Raw genomic sequence first — 17,339 nt, forward strand, 5'->3', positions numbered from 1 at the left:
GACATGCTTGAGGAATGGGGTTGGTAATAGTAGGATACCACATGGTAACCAAAAGTTCGGGTGTAGTTTTTTTGTATGCCCATAGCGACTGGGGGAGGGTTATATGATCTACTAATGGCCTTAGGTATGGGCTATTCGATGTTCGTCATTTCTACCTATGTACCTAGACTTTGAAGCATTGGTAGCTGAATGTCGGGATCACGGAATGCAATGGGCTCAGAATGAGAGAATATGTCCTCATAAGTATGGATCAATAAGCTGTTCTCTGAATAAAGCCATGTGCATCGTGTTAAAAGAGGCAATCCTGTCATGAGGCTGATTGATTGCACGGTGAAGCCGGAAAAACATGGCGTCATTACTTCCGACGGTCCACAGGGCATTTGGAAGGCAGTTGGTTACCACCTGCAGATGCAGCCTATCACGGCGTCACTACGTCGCTCCGGGGAGAAAAAAAAGCCAAATTAAACCTAACCTCACCACACTGCGAACATTGAGTATCGCCAACGTGACTCGAAAACATTTCTCAAGCCCGAACCCAAGTAACCAATTCATATTCATCAGTTGCAAGTATATGTTAGAAGTTTGACTCTGTATTGTCCAACTTCTCGAAGGTAAGCAAGCTGCCATGGAAACACCATTTTTACCTTGTTTGCCTGCCATATTCTTTACATCTAGCCCTTTTTCTGCTCTATAGTGCTTGGATTCACTCGGATGGCAGAGACCAACTGTGTCCTTTAGCCAAACTCATCTCTGGACCATCTCTCACGCGTGGTGGATACAGAACCTTGGCTTGGACCACATACTTGCCCATTCTCCTATACGACCTTCAAGAGACTCATCCTTGGCACTCGCTTCCTCTGTTGCCATGTCTGCCTGCAAAGTTTGCGAAGAGCCCCTCCTCCTCGAGGTAGAGGATGACGAAAACGAGGGCCAGACTCAGCAAGTGCCTGACGACCTGCAGCTGGGCTGTGGCTGTCACTTTCATTGGTCGTGTCTGATGGACCAAGCATCCGATCTTGCCATGTCGCTCAAGTGCCCGGCCTGTCGAGCTCAGGTCGCCACCAACCCGGCCGGTCCCTCGGTCACAAACCCTTTCTTGCACGCATCTTCAGGGTGACCATCCCGACCAAATACACCAATGAAGGCGGTGTGCAGGACAACTTCGACGTGCTACCTTCTGTTACGGAGGAAGCATATCTTGCAGCCAACCCCGAAGCGCGCCCGGCTCGCGCGTTTCATGTCATGTGCAGCGAAGGTGATGTTGGAGGTATTGTCGAACTCCTCCAGGACTTGGAGGGAGACGGAACTTCGATGAGCCCAGGCAAGCTCCTCCGATACCAAGATCCACTCGCTGCCAACAAAACCGGCCTTCATTTAGCCGTGGAGAAGGGCCAGGAAGAGGTTCTCTGGCTTCTGCTGTGGTTGGCTTCTCCGCTGGCGAACGAGCTGTTCCCCGACGCAGCGCTAGCAGCGGCACAATCCATGGGCTTGCAGCGGTCAAGCACATCATCGGCTGATGATATTCGTGCATTCCAAGATAACCAAGGACGGACGGCGGAGGCGGTGGCCTCTAGCCTGGGAGGCACCTTGATGAAGGTAGTAGAGGCTGGAGTACTTCATACAGGAGCGTGAGATCATGCAAATTCGCTATCTCGGCCCCATTGCAGAATTCTAAGCCGACGAGGGTGCGGATGGGTATCTCAACAGTTCCTATGCATGTGTTTCACGTCATCTGATGTGTATGTTGTGGATATACCAATCACCAGAAGCAACATCCTTGTTTGCCACGCATCTGCGCGGGCCAGTTCTACAGACTTAGTAGTAGTTGAATCAAAGCCAAGATACAAGAACGCTCCCACACTTGATACTCCATCCCCTGATGGGGTCGTGCATGGTGCCCTCGTGGCCACAGGGCCAGACCATGAGCCAAGACGGAAATATTCCAGGAATACCTGGTCTGAGAGCCACATGGGATTTAATGCGTTGACGATAGCAGCACACATAGTCTGGCCATCATGCAAGATTGCGCACCCGCTCAAGGCCACTACTGTAGGCAGGAAAGATGCGGCACGTCCTCAACGATTCGGCCAATGTGCTGGATGCCTTGTTAAGTACCAGTCGTGATGCAGGTATCGCCAGGCTTTTCCTTGTAGGTTGTCACAGTCTGCAAGGCTGTACCACGTACGATCCCCCCCTTTTACGGACCCTCCAGAAGGAGACGAGGCGCATCCAGAACATGTATGTACAATAGCGAGTGAAGTGAGGATGGATGGATAATTACATAGAGGAAACGTCCCCAGTTTTGGTACTCCTCAATCTTGAAACTATGAAGCCCCTCTGCGCAACCCCTCGCTGCGAATTGCGAAGCCGTCGAGGAACCACTTTAGTTGTGCCGTATGCAGAAGGTCAATTATGTAACTTACCCTTGTCAGCCTGCATTTTCCCTATTTCCCTAACATCTCGTCTTGATCGACAACAAAGGCAGCGGGCCCAGGACCCAGGTTCGTCAGTGCGCAAGTGCCTACATAGCCGAACTTATGTATGTATGTATGTATATTACCTTGGCTATACTTGCAAATATAGAGGATGCTGGGTGGATGCGGACATGTTGGTACTGCGCTTGGTCCCCGTCTAGAAAGGGAATGGTCGGTCAGGCTTGAACTGCGTGCTGCACCTTTATTAGGGACCTACATACTCCGTACCTACAGACCTATGTATGCTTACGCGTGGATACGTAGCTAGCTTGATGCTACCCCAACAAAGATCTATTGGATTTGTCTTCATCTTCAAGGGCTTGGTGAGGTTACGGCGCCGGGGTGTAGTAACATATATATATACATAGAGATGTCCATAAAACAGAGTTACGGCAACAAAAGAGGCGAGACACGATAAGCAACAGAATCGGGCGTCAAAACGTGAGACGCGGTCCCGTCCCAGTTTCCGGATGGCGTGGGCGCACGGAACCTGGCAACCTTAAATTGACTCTGGTCTTTTTAAATAATAAGGCAGGTATATATATATATATATTTTTTTTTTTTTTGATTGTTAGAGATTATTCAATGTTATCCATGAATTGATCCACCGTCGCGGGGATATTCTGGACTCCTCCCCGTACCAAATTCCGAACGACCGTGTGTCTCCGATAGTCAACGAAATGAACGACGTTTTGCCTCGGCTGGGCCATAGCGGTCTGTATGTAGGAAAAGCAATTAGGCAATGTGGGGGAGAGCCTGGAATCAAAGTACTGCATGGCAGCATGGATCTCTCGTCATATGGCCACCCATGCAGCAGCACCACCAAGCTAGTAGGCAGTAGGGGAAATAGTCCGAGTGTGTGTAAGCGAGGCCCGAGTCACTTCCCCTTCCTCGTGCCTCGATGGATTAGTCTCCATAGGTCCTGAGTGTTTCCCTTACCTGCAAGTATGTAGATACACAAGCCTCTCTGTATCTTATCTTTCAAGGCACGGAATGCATGTATGCCCCCCTCGTGTGATATCGGGGGTGGTCAGCCGGCTCTTGCTGGCCCTTCTGGGCAAACCCCCTACCTCACCCGTTGAGTTGGATCCGTGGCTGCCGCGACGGCCGGCTCCTATGTCTAGACGATACCTTGGCAGCAGCCGATAAAGAATCCCAAAGCAGATAGGAGGTTATGGAGAACCTGCAGGGTACATGTGTACATGCATCAGCAAGCACTTTGACCTGGAAATGATACCACAGCCGGCCATGTGTGTGTGTGTGTGTGTGTGTACATGCTCATGCAGGACTGGCGCAATGAATAGAAACAAAAAGTTGGTTTAAGGTTGTTACGTACAAGAAAGGACGTCTCTTCACACCAAGTACAAGTGCAAGGGCCATCAATTGGATCGATAAGAAGATCTACTCGCATTACAAGCGCGGTTTTGCGGACTTGGCTGTTACGCGGGGGCACATACTAAGGGGGTGGTGCATCGCGGGGAAGGGGCAACGTGAGAAGATCGGTGGTGGTGGTGATGGTAGTGGCGGCGATGATGATGATGATGATCATGGCTTGCATAGTAATAGCGGTAGCGGTAGTTGAAGCGATAAGTGCGACGGTAACGGACGAGGTCCATTCCCGTGAGCACCTGATACCGTACTTGGACCCTGTTGGCGATTGGCCTTGGACAGAAGGATCACTTAGGTCGCAACTGGGCTAACGGGATGGCAACGAAACATCGTGCATCAAACTATTTACTGCCGGCTGGCTGTGGTGAGTCATGTTGCCTGTCAAAGACGCAGATGGCTTTTGCCACAACCGTACCGAATAATCCAGGCCTAAGAGAGTTGCATCGTTGACGGTTGGGACCATCTAAGCGCAGTTCATTTATGTAGGGGCAAACGTTCGGTTCCAGTTGGGCATCTATCCCTCTCTACTGAGCTAGTCACGGCACATTGTGAGTTTTTATAGGGGGAATAAACAATATAATTTTACAGCTATGTACACGACGATATCGCCGGCCGTCGCGATTTGGTGGTATACCTGGGCGCACAATACGGGGTATAAATTCGGCCGTTAGTCGTAGGATATAGATATGTACATGAAAATGCGAAGAGCAAACCACCAACTCCGGATTCTGTTAAAACAGGAAAATGAAGGAATGTGTAAAACATGTCATGAATAAGACACCTCCAGCCTCTCGCGAACAGCAAGGAAATAAAAGTGTGTAATGTCCAAAACATGGGGTAAATGCAATAAGACTGCCAAATTTGGGCGTAAAGTGTCTCGTCATGGCTGTGCTAGCTTCGTGAAATCCGAGTATTCGATGCTTCGCTTCTATGCGCACGGTCCACAAAGTTGTGACTTTTCAGAAAAGGATCGCGAAAAAAACGCCAGGCAATGACTAAGTATGGTCGGCCGTGATTCATATGATGGACACAAGAACATCGTTGCGTGAACCTGAGTAGAATGAAGGATGCTGGCTTTCGTCGTAGAAGAAAGGGTTTAGCTTCAAGCAGAGGCTGATGTGGTGGGCTTGAAGACTGCTGGGGTGAGGAAGAATTCGCCGCCGGTCGGGCTGTCTTTGATGGGCGGAGAAGGAGCAGGCGGAGATACAGGAGGGGTTTTGTCCAGGGTTTTGGTAGAGATCGGGGCAGGCGTGTTGGCTGTTTTGGTGCTTCCTTGAAGCTTCTCGTGGCTCCTTGCGCGATGTACTTCTTTATCGTCGTACTCAGGGACTGTAGGCGATGATGGTGCTGGCTCGGGAGACGGTGTTTCGTTGCCACGCAATTTGGTAAACTCGCTCTCCACATCAGCAAGAAGCGCATATACATCGCTATCGGCATAGATGCGGATGCTTTCCATGCGCCGCAACTCGGTTTCTGAGTTGGGGTCTTCTGCTTCTTCGGTTTGTTCCGCCGTCGTGCCAGGCTCGGTGGCGTCCTCATACGGGACCTCGGGGATGACGGACGGGACGCGTGCAACAACGCGCTGAGGCGACGGAGAAGGAGATGGTGCATGGAAAAATATCCCACTCTTTGCTGGGCTTCGTGGCGGGTGGAGATGTCGGTAGCAGCGTGACGAGGTTGTCCGCCCATAGCTTGGGCCAAGAGGTCAATGGCACCAGTATTCTCCAAGGACATGCCCATCGTAGCAGCTGCCGCAACGTGCTCAAGAAGCTTCTGCCTCACACGAGTGCGACGGTTTTCTGCGTGCTCCAACTTGTTGACCCAATCGTCGATGGAAGCATCGAGTTCGGCGAGGGCTTCCTCTTGCTTTAGCATCGACTCTTGGCTAAATTTGGCTCCACGTGGAGATCGCAGGTACTGGCAGATACGAGCATGGAGGTTGCGACGTCCAGCACGCAGAGACGTGTAGGTACGCCGAAGATACTCGGTGCGCTCATCAAGATGACGAAGTTCCTTGGAAAGGCTCTCGACGTCGTCCTTCTTGAGTACCTCGAATCTCAACACCTGTCCTAGTGCTTGCTTGTGGATGTAATTGGCTTCAGCTTGGTCCAATTGGGTGGCTGCTTCCTCGGGCTTCCAGCCCTGTGGGAGCTCCTCAAAGGCACGACGTTGTTCATCGTCCTTGTTTTTCTTTGATGCGGCGCGTTTGAGTCCGCCACCAACGGGTGTGCCATCGCTTCGCTTCCTCGGTCGACCTCTGTCCATGATGCTTGCCGATTCCGACTTGTTCCTCCTGTGCGACGTGGCGGCTGCACTTCGCTGAGCGAGTTCAAGATCTGCCTTAGGGGTTGCTGTCGGGTCGGGGCTGATGTGCTGTGTTGTCACAGGTGTCGTGCTTCCGGACCTTTCCCATGGCCGGGGAGAGCTACGGGAATCAAAGGGTGCCGACATAGGGACGGGGGATGTCGATGCTGTGGCGGCAGATCTGGGACCGTTGCTGTTACTGGGAGCCGACATTGGTGTATAGGGTGAAAACTGATTGCCTTTTTGGCTGGATTCATCGGTCTTGACCGAGAGACTGCTTGGCTCAGGATGACTGTTTCCAGACCTGAGACGGCTCAACGAAAGCTGGCGAGCTAACCGGGGTAGAGCGCCGCCTTGGTTGGGGATCGTTAATGGGGAGAGAGACTTGGGCGAGAGTGGTTGTTTAGATTTAGATTTAGATCTGGAGAGGCTCGATTTGCTCGGTTTCCGGCTCATTGTGGGTTTGGATGTCGGGCTAGTTGCTTCACCAGCTGATTCTTGCTGGCTCAAAGAGCTGGGCTTGAACTCATAGGGTTGAGGGAGAAACCAGGAGCTGTTCGCCGGTGAGCTAACGGAGCGTTCATGCAACGCAGGTCGCCCTGGGATTGTTGCTACACTGTTGTTAGCAAGGTATAAGGCCTGTCTCCTGACATGAGAACTTACGAGAATCCATCGCCACCTCATGCACCGTAGTCATTGGTCCCAGCTCAGGCACGCTCACTTTCCTCCTTCGGTTGAGATTGCGTTCCTTAATCCGGACCCGAAGATCGTTGACCTTGTCCGCATTCTCGGCGTCCTCAGCAGGCTGGCCGAGAGCCACTGCCTGTGCCTCTTCGGGGTCGAGTTGCTTGCCGGTCGATTGTTTGGTGTCCCCCTTGGGGAAGAGCTGATACTTCCTCGATTCCGGGTGATACATCCTCCAGGCGTAGGGCTTTTTCTCCTCCACAGAGCTAACAGAGGATGTGCACGACGTAAGCTGGTGTTGATGAGTGGTAAGTACGAGGTGATTCCCAGGGCCAGCCTAAACGTGGGAAAGGGGCACTTACAGAATCGGTGGAGGGATGCTGTCTAGATATATAGCTCCTTAGACTGCCATGATCTCCATCGGCACCTGTCATACAAGTGACTATGTGCGCCATTGAAACTTGAAATATAAGTGGGTGCCAACTATACGCAGGGAAAAGTGTTAAAGCTTCGCTGGAGAGGTTAATAAGTCAGGTTGTAGTATGCGAAAGCCGGTACATATGTCAGACGAGGACACTAGCTGACTATGTAGTAACGATGGCGGTTACAAGTGCAACGGGAACGAAGTTTCGCTTTGATGCGTGACGAGATTATATGCAGACACATAGGGTAACAAACCGCCTTGCTCGCCTTAATGATGGACATATAGGTTCTCCGAGGGATTCTGGAAAGAAGAGATGGCACTTAGCGACTTATGAGCGCTGCTATCATCTCCTACCGTAGCAGTACTTACCTTGTCCATATCCTCAGCCGGCACAAGTATCCAGTACGTACCGGACATGACATCGTAGTATTCAGACCTTCTCCGATACTGGTCGCTGAGACGCAACTCTCCAGTAATCTAAGTGACTTTCTCTCCACTGACATCAGGAAGGAGTGTGTGTGTGTGTGTGTGGTGTTCAGTACCAGGGAGAAACCCATGAAGGGCCCTGGCTGTTACCTGGCAGAGGCGCAAAAGCCCCGACTGGGAAAAAAACAGCAAAGTCAGGGTCGGAGGAGCATACGAAAAGAGTATAGCGGTAATTTGAACGAGGTTCGAAAAGCTGCATGCGACGGGGAAACTGAAACTGAAACCCGCCTAAGCCCTCGACAAGGTCACCACAGTCACATACATAAACAAACCCCACAGGAACCCACCTGCGCTAAACGAATAGGTAGTACATACCATAATTCCTATTTGTACATTGTACAGTATATAGCTGAAGACCCCCGAATGCACGAACCCTCCCCCCTGCCAATATCAAGCCACTTATGAGGCCCTATCTGCAAGCGACTCGAAGACTTCTCTTTCAGCAACTGATGGAGAGTGTGAAGACAGACGATGAACGAGTGCAGGTTGACTCAGACCTCAGTGCTCCGTTTCTTTCTATTCATCAGTCAACGTAGTCGCTCAAGAGGTAAGAGCGGCAAAGCCGGGTAGCCTCATGAATCAGGGACGAGACTGAACCCTCCATTAGATTGTTACGGTAGCATTATATCCCAGTACCTAGCAGTATGTACGTACAGTAGATTCAGATACAAAAATGGTGAGGTGGAATTGCGACAGCCGGCCCACGCTTAACAGAGGGAATAAATGACGATCACTTGGACTCCGGATTTTCCTCTCGTCGCTTGACAGGTTCCCGCAGCAGAGAACCCTTAGGGTCATCATCAACTCTTTTGGTTCTGCTCGGTTATGCGTAGGCCCTATCCATCGGCACGCTCTGACTTCCACATGGGAGCCTAGCAGTCTAGCAGTCTAGATCACACCGCTCACGGGCGCGGAAGGGATGGGGAGAAACGAACGGCAGGCCTAATATTATGTACATGATGTACTGCAAGACTCCCGTTGGGCCTTGCAGCAGTAGTGTCTGTATTGGCCAAGGCCCGACTGTGGTTAGTGATTGTTAGTGCAGTTCTCCGGTTCTTTGTTCAGTGGACCTCCCTAACGTTGTCGCACTTCAGTTGGCCCCGCCTGCCCCGCCTCGCTCACGTCGGTTAGAGTGGCTTGGACAGCAAATTCAAGACTTTGGCTCGGGGCACACACGCATCTCCCTTCATTGACACATACTTACAGTAGGAGACTTTTCCCTTGCAGCTGCAGTCCATCACTTGCATTTGCTCCGAAATCCAACCATCGCTCGTTCCTGAATTGCGAAAAGGCCGTATTGCGATCAACTGCGACGAACATCAAACGGCCGGGCTGTACATACAATACAATACGAATACAGGACGTGATGATCCAATTTGGGGCTTCCAGTGTATGTATGTGTGTCCATCCGAGTTGTCCACCTTTTCCCATGCAGAGCACAGACTTCTATACCCTTTTCGGATATGATAGGCATGGTCCTCGGTCTTGGTTGGACATGTATGCCCTAAAATAGTCACTCGGCTAGTTCAGCGCGTGATGATCTTGATGATTAGGTTACTTACTATTCCATTGCACGTCGCATATCTCCCATCCGGAATACACACGGTGACGATGATCAACTCGTTTAGAGATGTGTGAGCCTGCCGATGGAAGTATGTGCCGAGCAGTCTTGTTTCTGCGCCAACACTCGCTGATCGTGACGAGTCAACCTGACACTGGTTTGGATTCCCAGACGTGACTACAGGGTCAGTACGGACAGTAACCCTTGCAACTGGCAGTGTCCAGTGCTCCTTGTTCAATAACACCAGACCATCGCCCACATAAGGTATGAAGGGTAACGAGTAAAGTGAGGCTATAACAACAATAGCTATGGTTATGCCTCTGCTGGATGCTTTGACGCAAGTTAGAGCCAGAACCTGATTCTTCCGTCAGCATGTTTTCAACTACCGGTGTATTCCAAAGATGAATAGTCAACGGTTGTATCGGATTGTGTATTGTACAATGAGGCGTATGTAGGCAGGCTACTGTTGCTTTGTGGAGAGCTCTGCCGGAACGCCGGATGGTGGACGGTAGCACAGCAGTCGGACCCATTCTGGGCCACGAGCCTAGACAACATAGTTGCATACAAAGGCCCTATATGCAACGCTCACTCGAGAGCCGACGAACGTGACATGACCCAGGAATTGTTGTCTTGTGGTAAAGAGCTCAAACCGAAATCAGCCATCATGCACAAATAATTTAGAGCCTTCCTGAATCTCGGAGCTGAATGCAACTAACAACAACAAGCGATCTGTGCACGGCGGCTACTGGAGACTCCTAATCTCTTAGTGAAAAAGCACGAACCTGCTGCCTACAAATCCGCAGCCGTCATCCAGGTAAAGTAAGTAGGTATGCAGGTATGGCCGATTCCCGTGTCGATATCGCGCAGTGCGCACTGTTCACAAGCCCTTCAAACTCCATACACGACTTTTCTCTAAGATTGTCAATATTCATGCTGCCAGCCTCGCCTTCCATTCTGTCATCTTGGCCCCTTTCGATGGGGGCTCAAGCCATCGAGAATAGCACGCTCTTGGCCCGAAAGGGTTGATGGTGGCGAGCCTACAGTACGACGGGCGTATCAATTGTCGACTGATCTTCAGAATGCTCAAAGACCAGGCTGCCCCCGAGGCGGCTTTGACCGGCACCCCGATTTTCCATTCGCGCCATCACAAGCGTCAACCTCTCGCTCGGGAGATCTTGGTGCGTGCTTACCCTGGCCTCCGACACAGAAAGCGGTAGCCTGGTAGCGAAAATGATCTTGACGGGCGCTATCTGGCTTCACATCTCGCGAGTCACCAGCCTTCCAGATCGCCTGGTTTGGCACCTTGCTGGCTATACAGCACATTCTAATTCGAGACGACCCCGTCCCTGCCAGAACCTTCCTGGCGGAAGCACCCATCTCGTGTTCACGACGTGCTCCTGCTGATCACTAGCAACCCATCTCCGAAGCTGCTCAGGTCTCCAAAAGAAGGAGACCTGACCCTGGGCCGGCACATTGGACCTGGCCTCTGGATACCGGATATTGATAGAACACATCGACGGTAATTATCGAACCCATCGATTTCGTTGTCCCGGTAAGCGATAGGAGAAAAGGGCTGGAGTAGAAGCTCCAGAGGTGCTGGATTGCACAAATTGTCAGGTATCATCGCGTGGCTCCCTGGGGCTTTGCGACTCCACTACCACTGCTACGAGCTGTACCAGCTTGATGCTAGTAATCACCGGTTTGTACATTGTAGCTGGTCCGGTCCTGAACATGTGGATGCGTACATACCCTTTTCTTCGTAGTTCAAGGGAATAAGTGAGTATTATTAGTATTACTAGTATAGCCAGTTAGTGTTGTTTGAGAAAACGCGAAACAATTCTAGTGCCGGGAGATGGGCGGCAGTTGTCACCGGTGATTCCCGTGGCTCCAGATGGCGATGTAATCTGTGTATCGACTTTCCAAGGACTTGTAACAGACCTTCCAGCAGGGCATCCGGCAAGTCTATCACCTTGCAACTGCTCGTTCCTTTCTGTCACTGCCTACGTAAGTGGCATGGCCGCCCGATATCCTATTCGACGACTTGGGCTCGGGCAAAATCCGAGTACCTTGTCACGTCGCAACGACGCAGCAAGGGCTTTGCGCGCGATGTCACCCAAACGCTCATTGGAATGCAGAAGGAACCCAGAGGAACCTAGGGTATCGCAGGAAATGGCTGCATCAGATTGCGGCAATGCCTGTAGCGCAGTTGTCGAAGATGGATACCAGTACGTTCAGACTGACTCGGGAATATAGCATGGCGTATCGTGATGTTAGGTATGCAGTTCAGGAGAAGAATACAGCGTAGAGTAGTTCTGTAACTGTTGAGCTGTTCTGTTTTCTGACAATAACCTTTTCTGTACTGCGCCCCCCGGAAGTTCTGGAAGTGTTTGCTCGTGCCGCCGCAATTTCTCCAGCCCTCAAGGATTACAAGCATAAAATGCCACGTTATAGACAGGGGCCTATCTTCAGTCCCGTCACTCCAAGTCTTCTCCCCCGTCCTGGCACCCGATGCAAGGGCAAGGGACCAGAACACACTGGACCTATCGGCTCGCTAGTTTCAAACCAGACCGTCTCCCTCAAGCAGCAGCTGGCAGGTTGACGGAACCTGGTCCGCGTCGTTGGGATTGGTGGCCACCATATATCAGACGTTTTAAACAATCTCTTGGGGGTCCTGGGACCAACGTTCTTTCGTCACAAGTGCCATGTTTCCGGTTCCAAGCAATCCCCGATTCAAGCTGTCATCCCATCCTCTTATCGCGAGTTACATATTGACAGCGAGCTTAATACTTATCGTGCATGCAGATTGTAGCGAGCTCCTTACTCCTTGCCTTCACCGAACACGAACAACGAGGATCAAGCAAGTAGAGTGAAGAGATGCTTCCATGAGGAGAAACTACACGACGCTTCTACTACTACGTAGGTAGCCAGCTCCTCGCGCATTACAAGCGTGTACGCTGTAGATGCGGGGTTTCGGGTGGACTGCATGTTTCAACTACAACCTTGAAAGTCTTGTTTCTCGAGAGTAAGTCGATATCTGCCCACATGTACTGTAGATACCTCGTAAGCAGTAAGAACCAGCTGTGCGAGTCCCGCTTCCGTCCAGCTGATGATGAATCGGTGCCCATCGGTGCCCATCAGGCCCACCACCTACAGTACCTGCATATATGCTTGTGTCATCACTGTCACTGTCACTGATGCGTCGGGGATATTCGATGGACGGCAACCGGCAGAGAGATGGTTGGCTCCATAAGCCGGAGACGTCACATCGTCTTCAATCTTGCATCGTTATGGATGCCCATTCGTTCGTTGCCAATGTAATTAATAGGGAACTACGCAAGAAGTGTCCTCCTGTCTGTGGACATGCCTAGTAACAGACATATTACTTTACGGAGTTACGACACATCACGTCAGTCCATCACAGTAATACTGCGAGTTTCTTAAGTGGGACGAGTCTATGCCGTCCGAAGTTGATGTTTCGTTTTCTCGGGGTTCAATGTTCAGACGTTCGTTTCTTGTTAATATTGTGCCGAAGTAAGTAACCTTACACGACTCGAGGATGGGGTTACGGGTAAGGAAGTTCAATGCGATTCTCCCCCGCATTGCATTGCTGCCAGTCGTCTCCAGTCAGCACCTCCGCGGTCAATGTTACTCAATATCTAGCTAACGCATTGGCGATGACAAAGGCACCCAGCACACCTTCCAATGCCATCCGAGCGGTTCCTGATCTTGCTAATGTGGACTGCAAACAATTGCTGCCTATGGATACGGCTTGCCGACGACTCTCGGGCCCCTCGCCTAGCGTTCAGCTGCAGCGCTAAAACGATGGATCAAGCTATGTACATGGCAAACTAGCAGCTCTAAAGAGAGGATCAGGTCGTCAATGCGAAAACCGGCTCGTGAGCTGCAGGTGCCGTGAAACAGACCTCCGCAACGGCGGCATATCCTATCTCAAGGCTATCGGCATGCCTACTTTACGTTATCGCAACAAAAGGTCCTCTATTAGGGTGATGTGACCACCTCGGGCCTGACACTGCTACATCGCTTGTCACTTAAGCCTAGGTCTGTGCAAATGCTAACCTAATTTTGAGTTACGGTTAAGAGATCGCCCGTTGATCACCGTGACATCGCTCCTACTTACCTACTACGTAGATACATAGGCGCGTGTGTGTGTCACTAGATGACCTGATGACCAAGAGGTCGAGGGTTTGAAGAGCTGGTTCCTGGCCGAGCGTAGAGTCTCACATCATATCAAGCTTCAATTTGGAAAAGAAGCCGGAAGACCACCCCAAGTCTCCAGATCTGAGCTGTCATCAAGGGATGTTAAGATACAGATACCTTGTATGGATGGTGGTAACAAACTCCCGCGGCCGCCACCGGGCGTCACCAAGCTATAGCATGGACCTATATCGAAGCGATTGGGGATGGTACTACTTCATAGTAAGCTCAATGCTCCCATCAGGGTGCGGGGTTGCGGCTTCAAGCATGGCCAAGGTATCTTATTCATGCCCTGATAAATAGCATGAGATCTTATCTGTCATTCTTTTGGTTGATTATAGTCTAGGTAGCTGTAAGTACACGATGCATGGTTCTTGTGATAGACCTATCTTCATGCGTATATGGGGTTAGTAGTACATGCCAACACTAGGATGAGAAGAAGCAAGTATAACAAGCGTGCCTTTTGCGACAGCCGGCTCCTTTATCTATATGAGCGTTTGCACGTAGCATTGACGATAGCCGATATGCACCATTGATGCAAGGCAGAGTCGTATATCTGTACATGGTGTTATTTTTTACGACGACTCGGGACTTGACAATTTTTGAAGGAGCGAGGTGCTGGTGCAGGGACGGGAGCAGGCCAGCCACATTGTATCAGGCAAACCATCAATGGAGGTTTTGTATGACACGATCTAAGCGAGCCCTCTTTCAAAGATCAGACATGCCATCCTGGTCACCTACCTACTGTACAGCCTGTCGCAGTTGAGGCAACCCCCCGGTTTCCTTACCTAACCAGGAACTGTCTTGCAAGGAATTCAAGCCACCGTCTGTTGAGTTCCAGGGTCTCGTCATACTTGGTACCCGTTGGAAAAGAAAATGGCGCAAAGTTCTGGTGGTTGTGCTTGCCTCCCCTTGACAACGGACTGCCTGCCTGTCTCGGAAGAGGCTGGTTTTCCTTGCTGTCCAACGACGATGCATGTCCACCTCGCTACCAAACCTGAACCATGATGAAATCCCACACGCAAAAAACGAAACGAAACGAAACCTCTCAGGCTCTGACAACAAGACTAATAAAACATATGACCCAGCACCGGAGAACCCAGGAATCCCATAGTGGGAGGTAGTCAGCCAACTTAAGACCCAGAATATTATGTATGTTTAACCAGTTTGATGTTCCAAGGCGACGAGTGATGGGAGAGCCCTTCACGCAACGATCAAGAATATCATGCCGTAGAGGTCGAACTATGTAGTGGTTGCAGGGCAAACCAATAGCCAATAGGGCAATAATTCAGTCTTGCATTCCAGGCACTCGTCGTTCATTGGAGAATTGGAAGATCGTGGATGGTTTCATCCTTCTCCGTGAGAAAGCGGCAACAGCCGTGATTGGCTGGCCTGATCAGCCACAATGAGCCGGGCCGGGCAGTTGTGTCACCAAAAAGTACAAGTAGTAGTAAAAGCCGCACGTAGCCTTGGCGCTAGCTTGAAAGGGAAGCTCCCCAGCTAAAGAAGTACGTACGTTCAATAACGACACGATCGCAGCCATTGGAAAGTCAGTACCTAAGCTACCAGATGAGGGGTCTCGCCAGGTTTCCACCGGGCAGTCTTCTGTTCAAAAGCATCCACATCACCATTCGGAGTCCTTCTCTAGCCTCTGCACGCCACCAACAACGGAGGTCCTACAGTTTCACTTCCCTCAGGATGGCGCCCACCCGAGATCCCAACACCCTGTCCAACTACGGCGCCTGGCTCACCAAGCACACCACCGTCAACTTCAAGATCGATTTTGATAAGCAACGCCTCGAGGGCTCCGTGTCTCTGGATTTGGAATCCCTGACGGAAAAGGAGAGCAACGAGATCATTCTCGATACCACCTGCTTGGACATTTCCTCGGTCAAACTCAACACCACTGACTTGAAATGGGAGCTGAAGCAGGCCGTAGCGCCTTATGGCTCACCCTTACACGTGACCATTCCTGAGGGTGCCCCTAAGGGCGATGTCGTCAAGTTGGATATTGCCGTGAAGACGACCAAGGACTGCACCGGGCTTCAGTGGATGACTCCCGCTCAGACGGGTAACAAGAAACACCCTTACGTCTACAGCCAGTGCCAAGCCATTCTTGCCCGCTCCATCCTGCCATGCCAAGATACCCCTGATGTCAAGTCCACTTTCACCTTCAACATCACTTCGTCTTTGCCTGTGGTGGCCAGCGGCGTTTCCGTCCCGTCGGATAACAGCGGCGAAGGAGAGAGGCTGTTCCGTTTTTGAACAGAAGGTCCCCATCCCGTCGTATCTCTTTGCTCTCGCCTCAGGTGACCTTGCCACCGCTCCCATTGGAAAGCGCTCCGTAGTTGCTGCAGGTCCAGAGGCGATCAAGGCAGCGCAATGGGAGCTGGAGGGAGATATGGATAAGTTCCTGGACGTCGCGCAAAATCTGATTTTCGACTACCAGTGGGGAGAGTACAACGTGCTCGTCCTCCCCCCTAGCTTTGCCTACGGAGGTAAGTGAGGAAGACCGTCAAGCGCAACATCCCGTTTCCAGCATGCTTACGTGAATAAAAGGCATGGAAAATCCCATCTTCACGTTCGCTACCCCCACCATCATCAGCGGCGACCGTCAAAATGTAGACGTGATTGCCCATGAGTTGAGCCACAGCTGGAGCGGCAACCTCGTCACGAGTTGCAGCTGGGAGCACTTGTTAGTCACCTCCCCCCCTTAATCCACTATTGATCCCTTAATGGGCACTAACATGAAGTAGCTGGCTGAATGAGGGCTGGACAACCTATCTCGAGCGCCGCATTGGTGCTGCCATTCACGGAGGCCCTCAATTCGATTTCTCTGCTATCATTGGCTGGAAAGCACTAGGTTGGCTCCCACAGCGAAGTTGAGCTATCTGTGTTTATACTGACCCGTAGTACAGAGGACACTGTGAAGCTATTTGGAGACGATCACGAGTTCACGAAGCTCATCATCTCGCATAAGGGCGTTGACCCCGAGGATGCTTTCAGCACTATCCCATACGAGAAGGGCTTCCATTTCTTGTGGTATCTTGAGAGACTTGTCGGCCGTGAACACTTTGACAAGTTCATCCCCCACTACTTCAAGACTTGGGCCCGGAAATCTCTCGACTCGTTTGAATTTAAGACCACGTTCTTGGACTACTTCAACGAGCATGGAAGCGACGAGATCAAGCAAAAGGTTGCCCAGATCCCTTGGGAGGAGCGATTCTATAAGCCTGGCCTACCACCTAAGCCCGAGTTCGACACTTCGTATGTTGACAGCTGTATGGCGCTAGCAGAGAAGTGGAAATCATCCGTATGTGTCAACCCCTCTTTGAATGCAAATTTACACCGACTAATACTTTTCCCTCGTGTAGGACTATAAGCCTGACCTGAAGGATGTCGAGTCTTTCACTTCCAACCAGACCTTGGTATTCCTGCAAGCTGTTCAGGACTTCTCGCCGTGCTTGAGTGTGGAAAGAGCACGACTACTTGGATCTACTTACAATATCAGCTCCTCGAAGAACGTTGAACTGAAGACGGCATACTACGGCATTTTTCTTCGAGCCGACGACCGTGACGCTTTCCCAGGTATCGTGGAGCTGCTGGGAAGCGTAGGACGTATGAAGTTTGTCCGGCCGTTGTACCGACAGCTTGTGAAACTGGACCGCGCACTCGCAGTGGAAACCTTTGAGAAGCACAAAGACTTCTACCCATCCACAACTAATTCGCAGCTCGCGAAGGATCTGGGCTTGCGATGAATAATACGCAAGGATAAAACGGATTCCACATGCTTGGAGAGCCC

The 17,339-nt window shown here is 51.1% G+C and overlaps 4 protein-coding genes across 4 annotated transcripts; 3 read left to right on the top strand and 1 right to left on the bottom strand.

Moving 5' to 3' along the window:
• Window positions 1-865: 865 nt before the first annotated feature.
• Window positions 866-1,632, top strand: PG994_011102 (uncharacterized protein; the record flags this gene model as incomplete). Its single annotated transcript, XM_066862511.1, has 2 exons — window positions 866-1,073; window positions 1,145-1,632. The coding sequence occupies 2 exons, from the start codon at window positions 866-868 to the stop codon at window positions 1,630-1,632; spliced, it is 696 nt and encodes a 231-aa protein (XP_066711621.1).
• A 3,333-nt stretch (window positions 1,633-4,965) lies between these two features.
• PG994_011103 (uncharacterized protein) lies at window positions 4,966-7,692 on the bottom strand (the record flags this gene model as incomplete). Its single annotated transcript, XM_066862512.1, has 4 exons — window positions 4,966-5,445; window positions 5,490-6,778; window positions 6,831-7,143; window positions 7,645-7,692. 4 exons carry the CDS (start codon window positions 7,690-7,692, stop codon window positions 4,966-4,968), a joined length of 2,130 nt encoding a protein of 709 aa, XP_066711622.1.
• Window positions 7,693-10,401: 2,709 nt separating this feature from the next.
• Window positions 10,402-10,733, top strand: PG994_011104 (uncharacterized protein; the record flags this gene model as incomplete). Its single annotated transcript, XM_066862513.1, has 2 exons — window positions 10,402-10,500; window positions 10,608-10,733. The coding sequence occupies 2 exons, from the start codon at window positions 10,402-10,404 to the stop codon at window positions 10,731-10,733; spliced, it is 225 nt and encodes a 74-aa protein (XP_066711623.1).
• Window positions 10,734-15,106: 4,373 nt separating this feature from the next.
• PG994_011105 (Leukotriene A-4 hydrolase-like protein) lies at window positions 15,107-17,295 on the top strand (the record flags this gene model as incomplete). Its single annotated transcript, XM_066862514.1, has 6 exons — window positions 15,107-15,794; window positions 15,847-16,035; window positions 16,097-16,232; window positions 16,294-16,400; window positions 16,456-16,850; window positions 16,912-17,295. 6 exons carry the CDS (start codon window positions 15,107-15,109, stop codon window positions 17,293-17,295), a joined length of 1,899 nt encoding a protein of 632 aa, XP_066711624.1.
• Between the last annotated feature and the right edge of the window lie 44 nt (window positions 17,296-17,339).

The sequence above is a fragment of the Apiospora phragmitis genome (assembly GCF_038363925.1).
Source record: "Apiospora phragmitis strain CBS 135458 chromosome Unknown utg000010l:1.0-9815664.0:1.0-9183399.0, whole genome shotgun sequence".
Classification (NCBI taxonomy): Eukaryota; Fungi; Ascomycota; class Sordariomycetes; order Amphisphaeriales; family Apiosporaceae; genus Apiospora; species Apiospora phragmitis.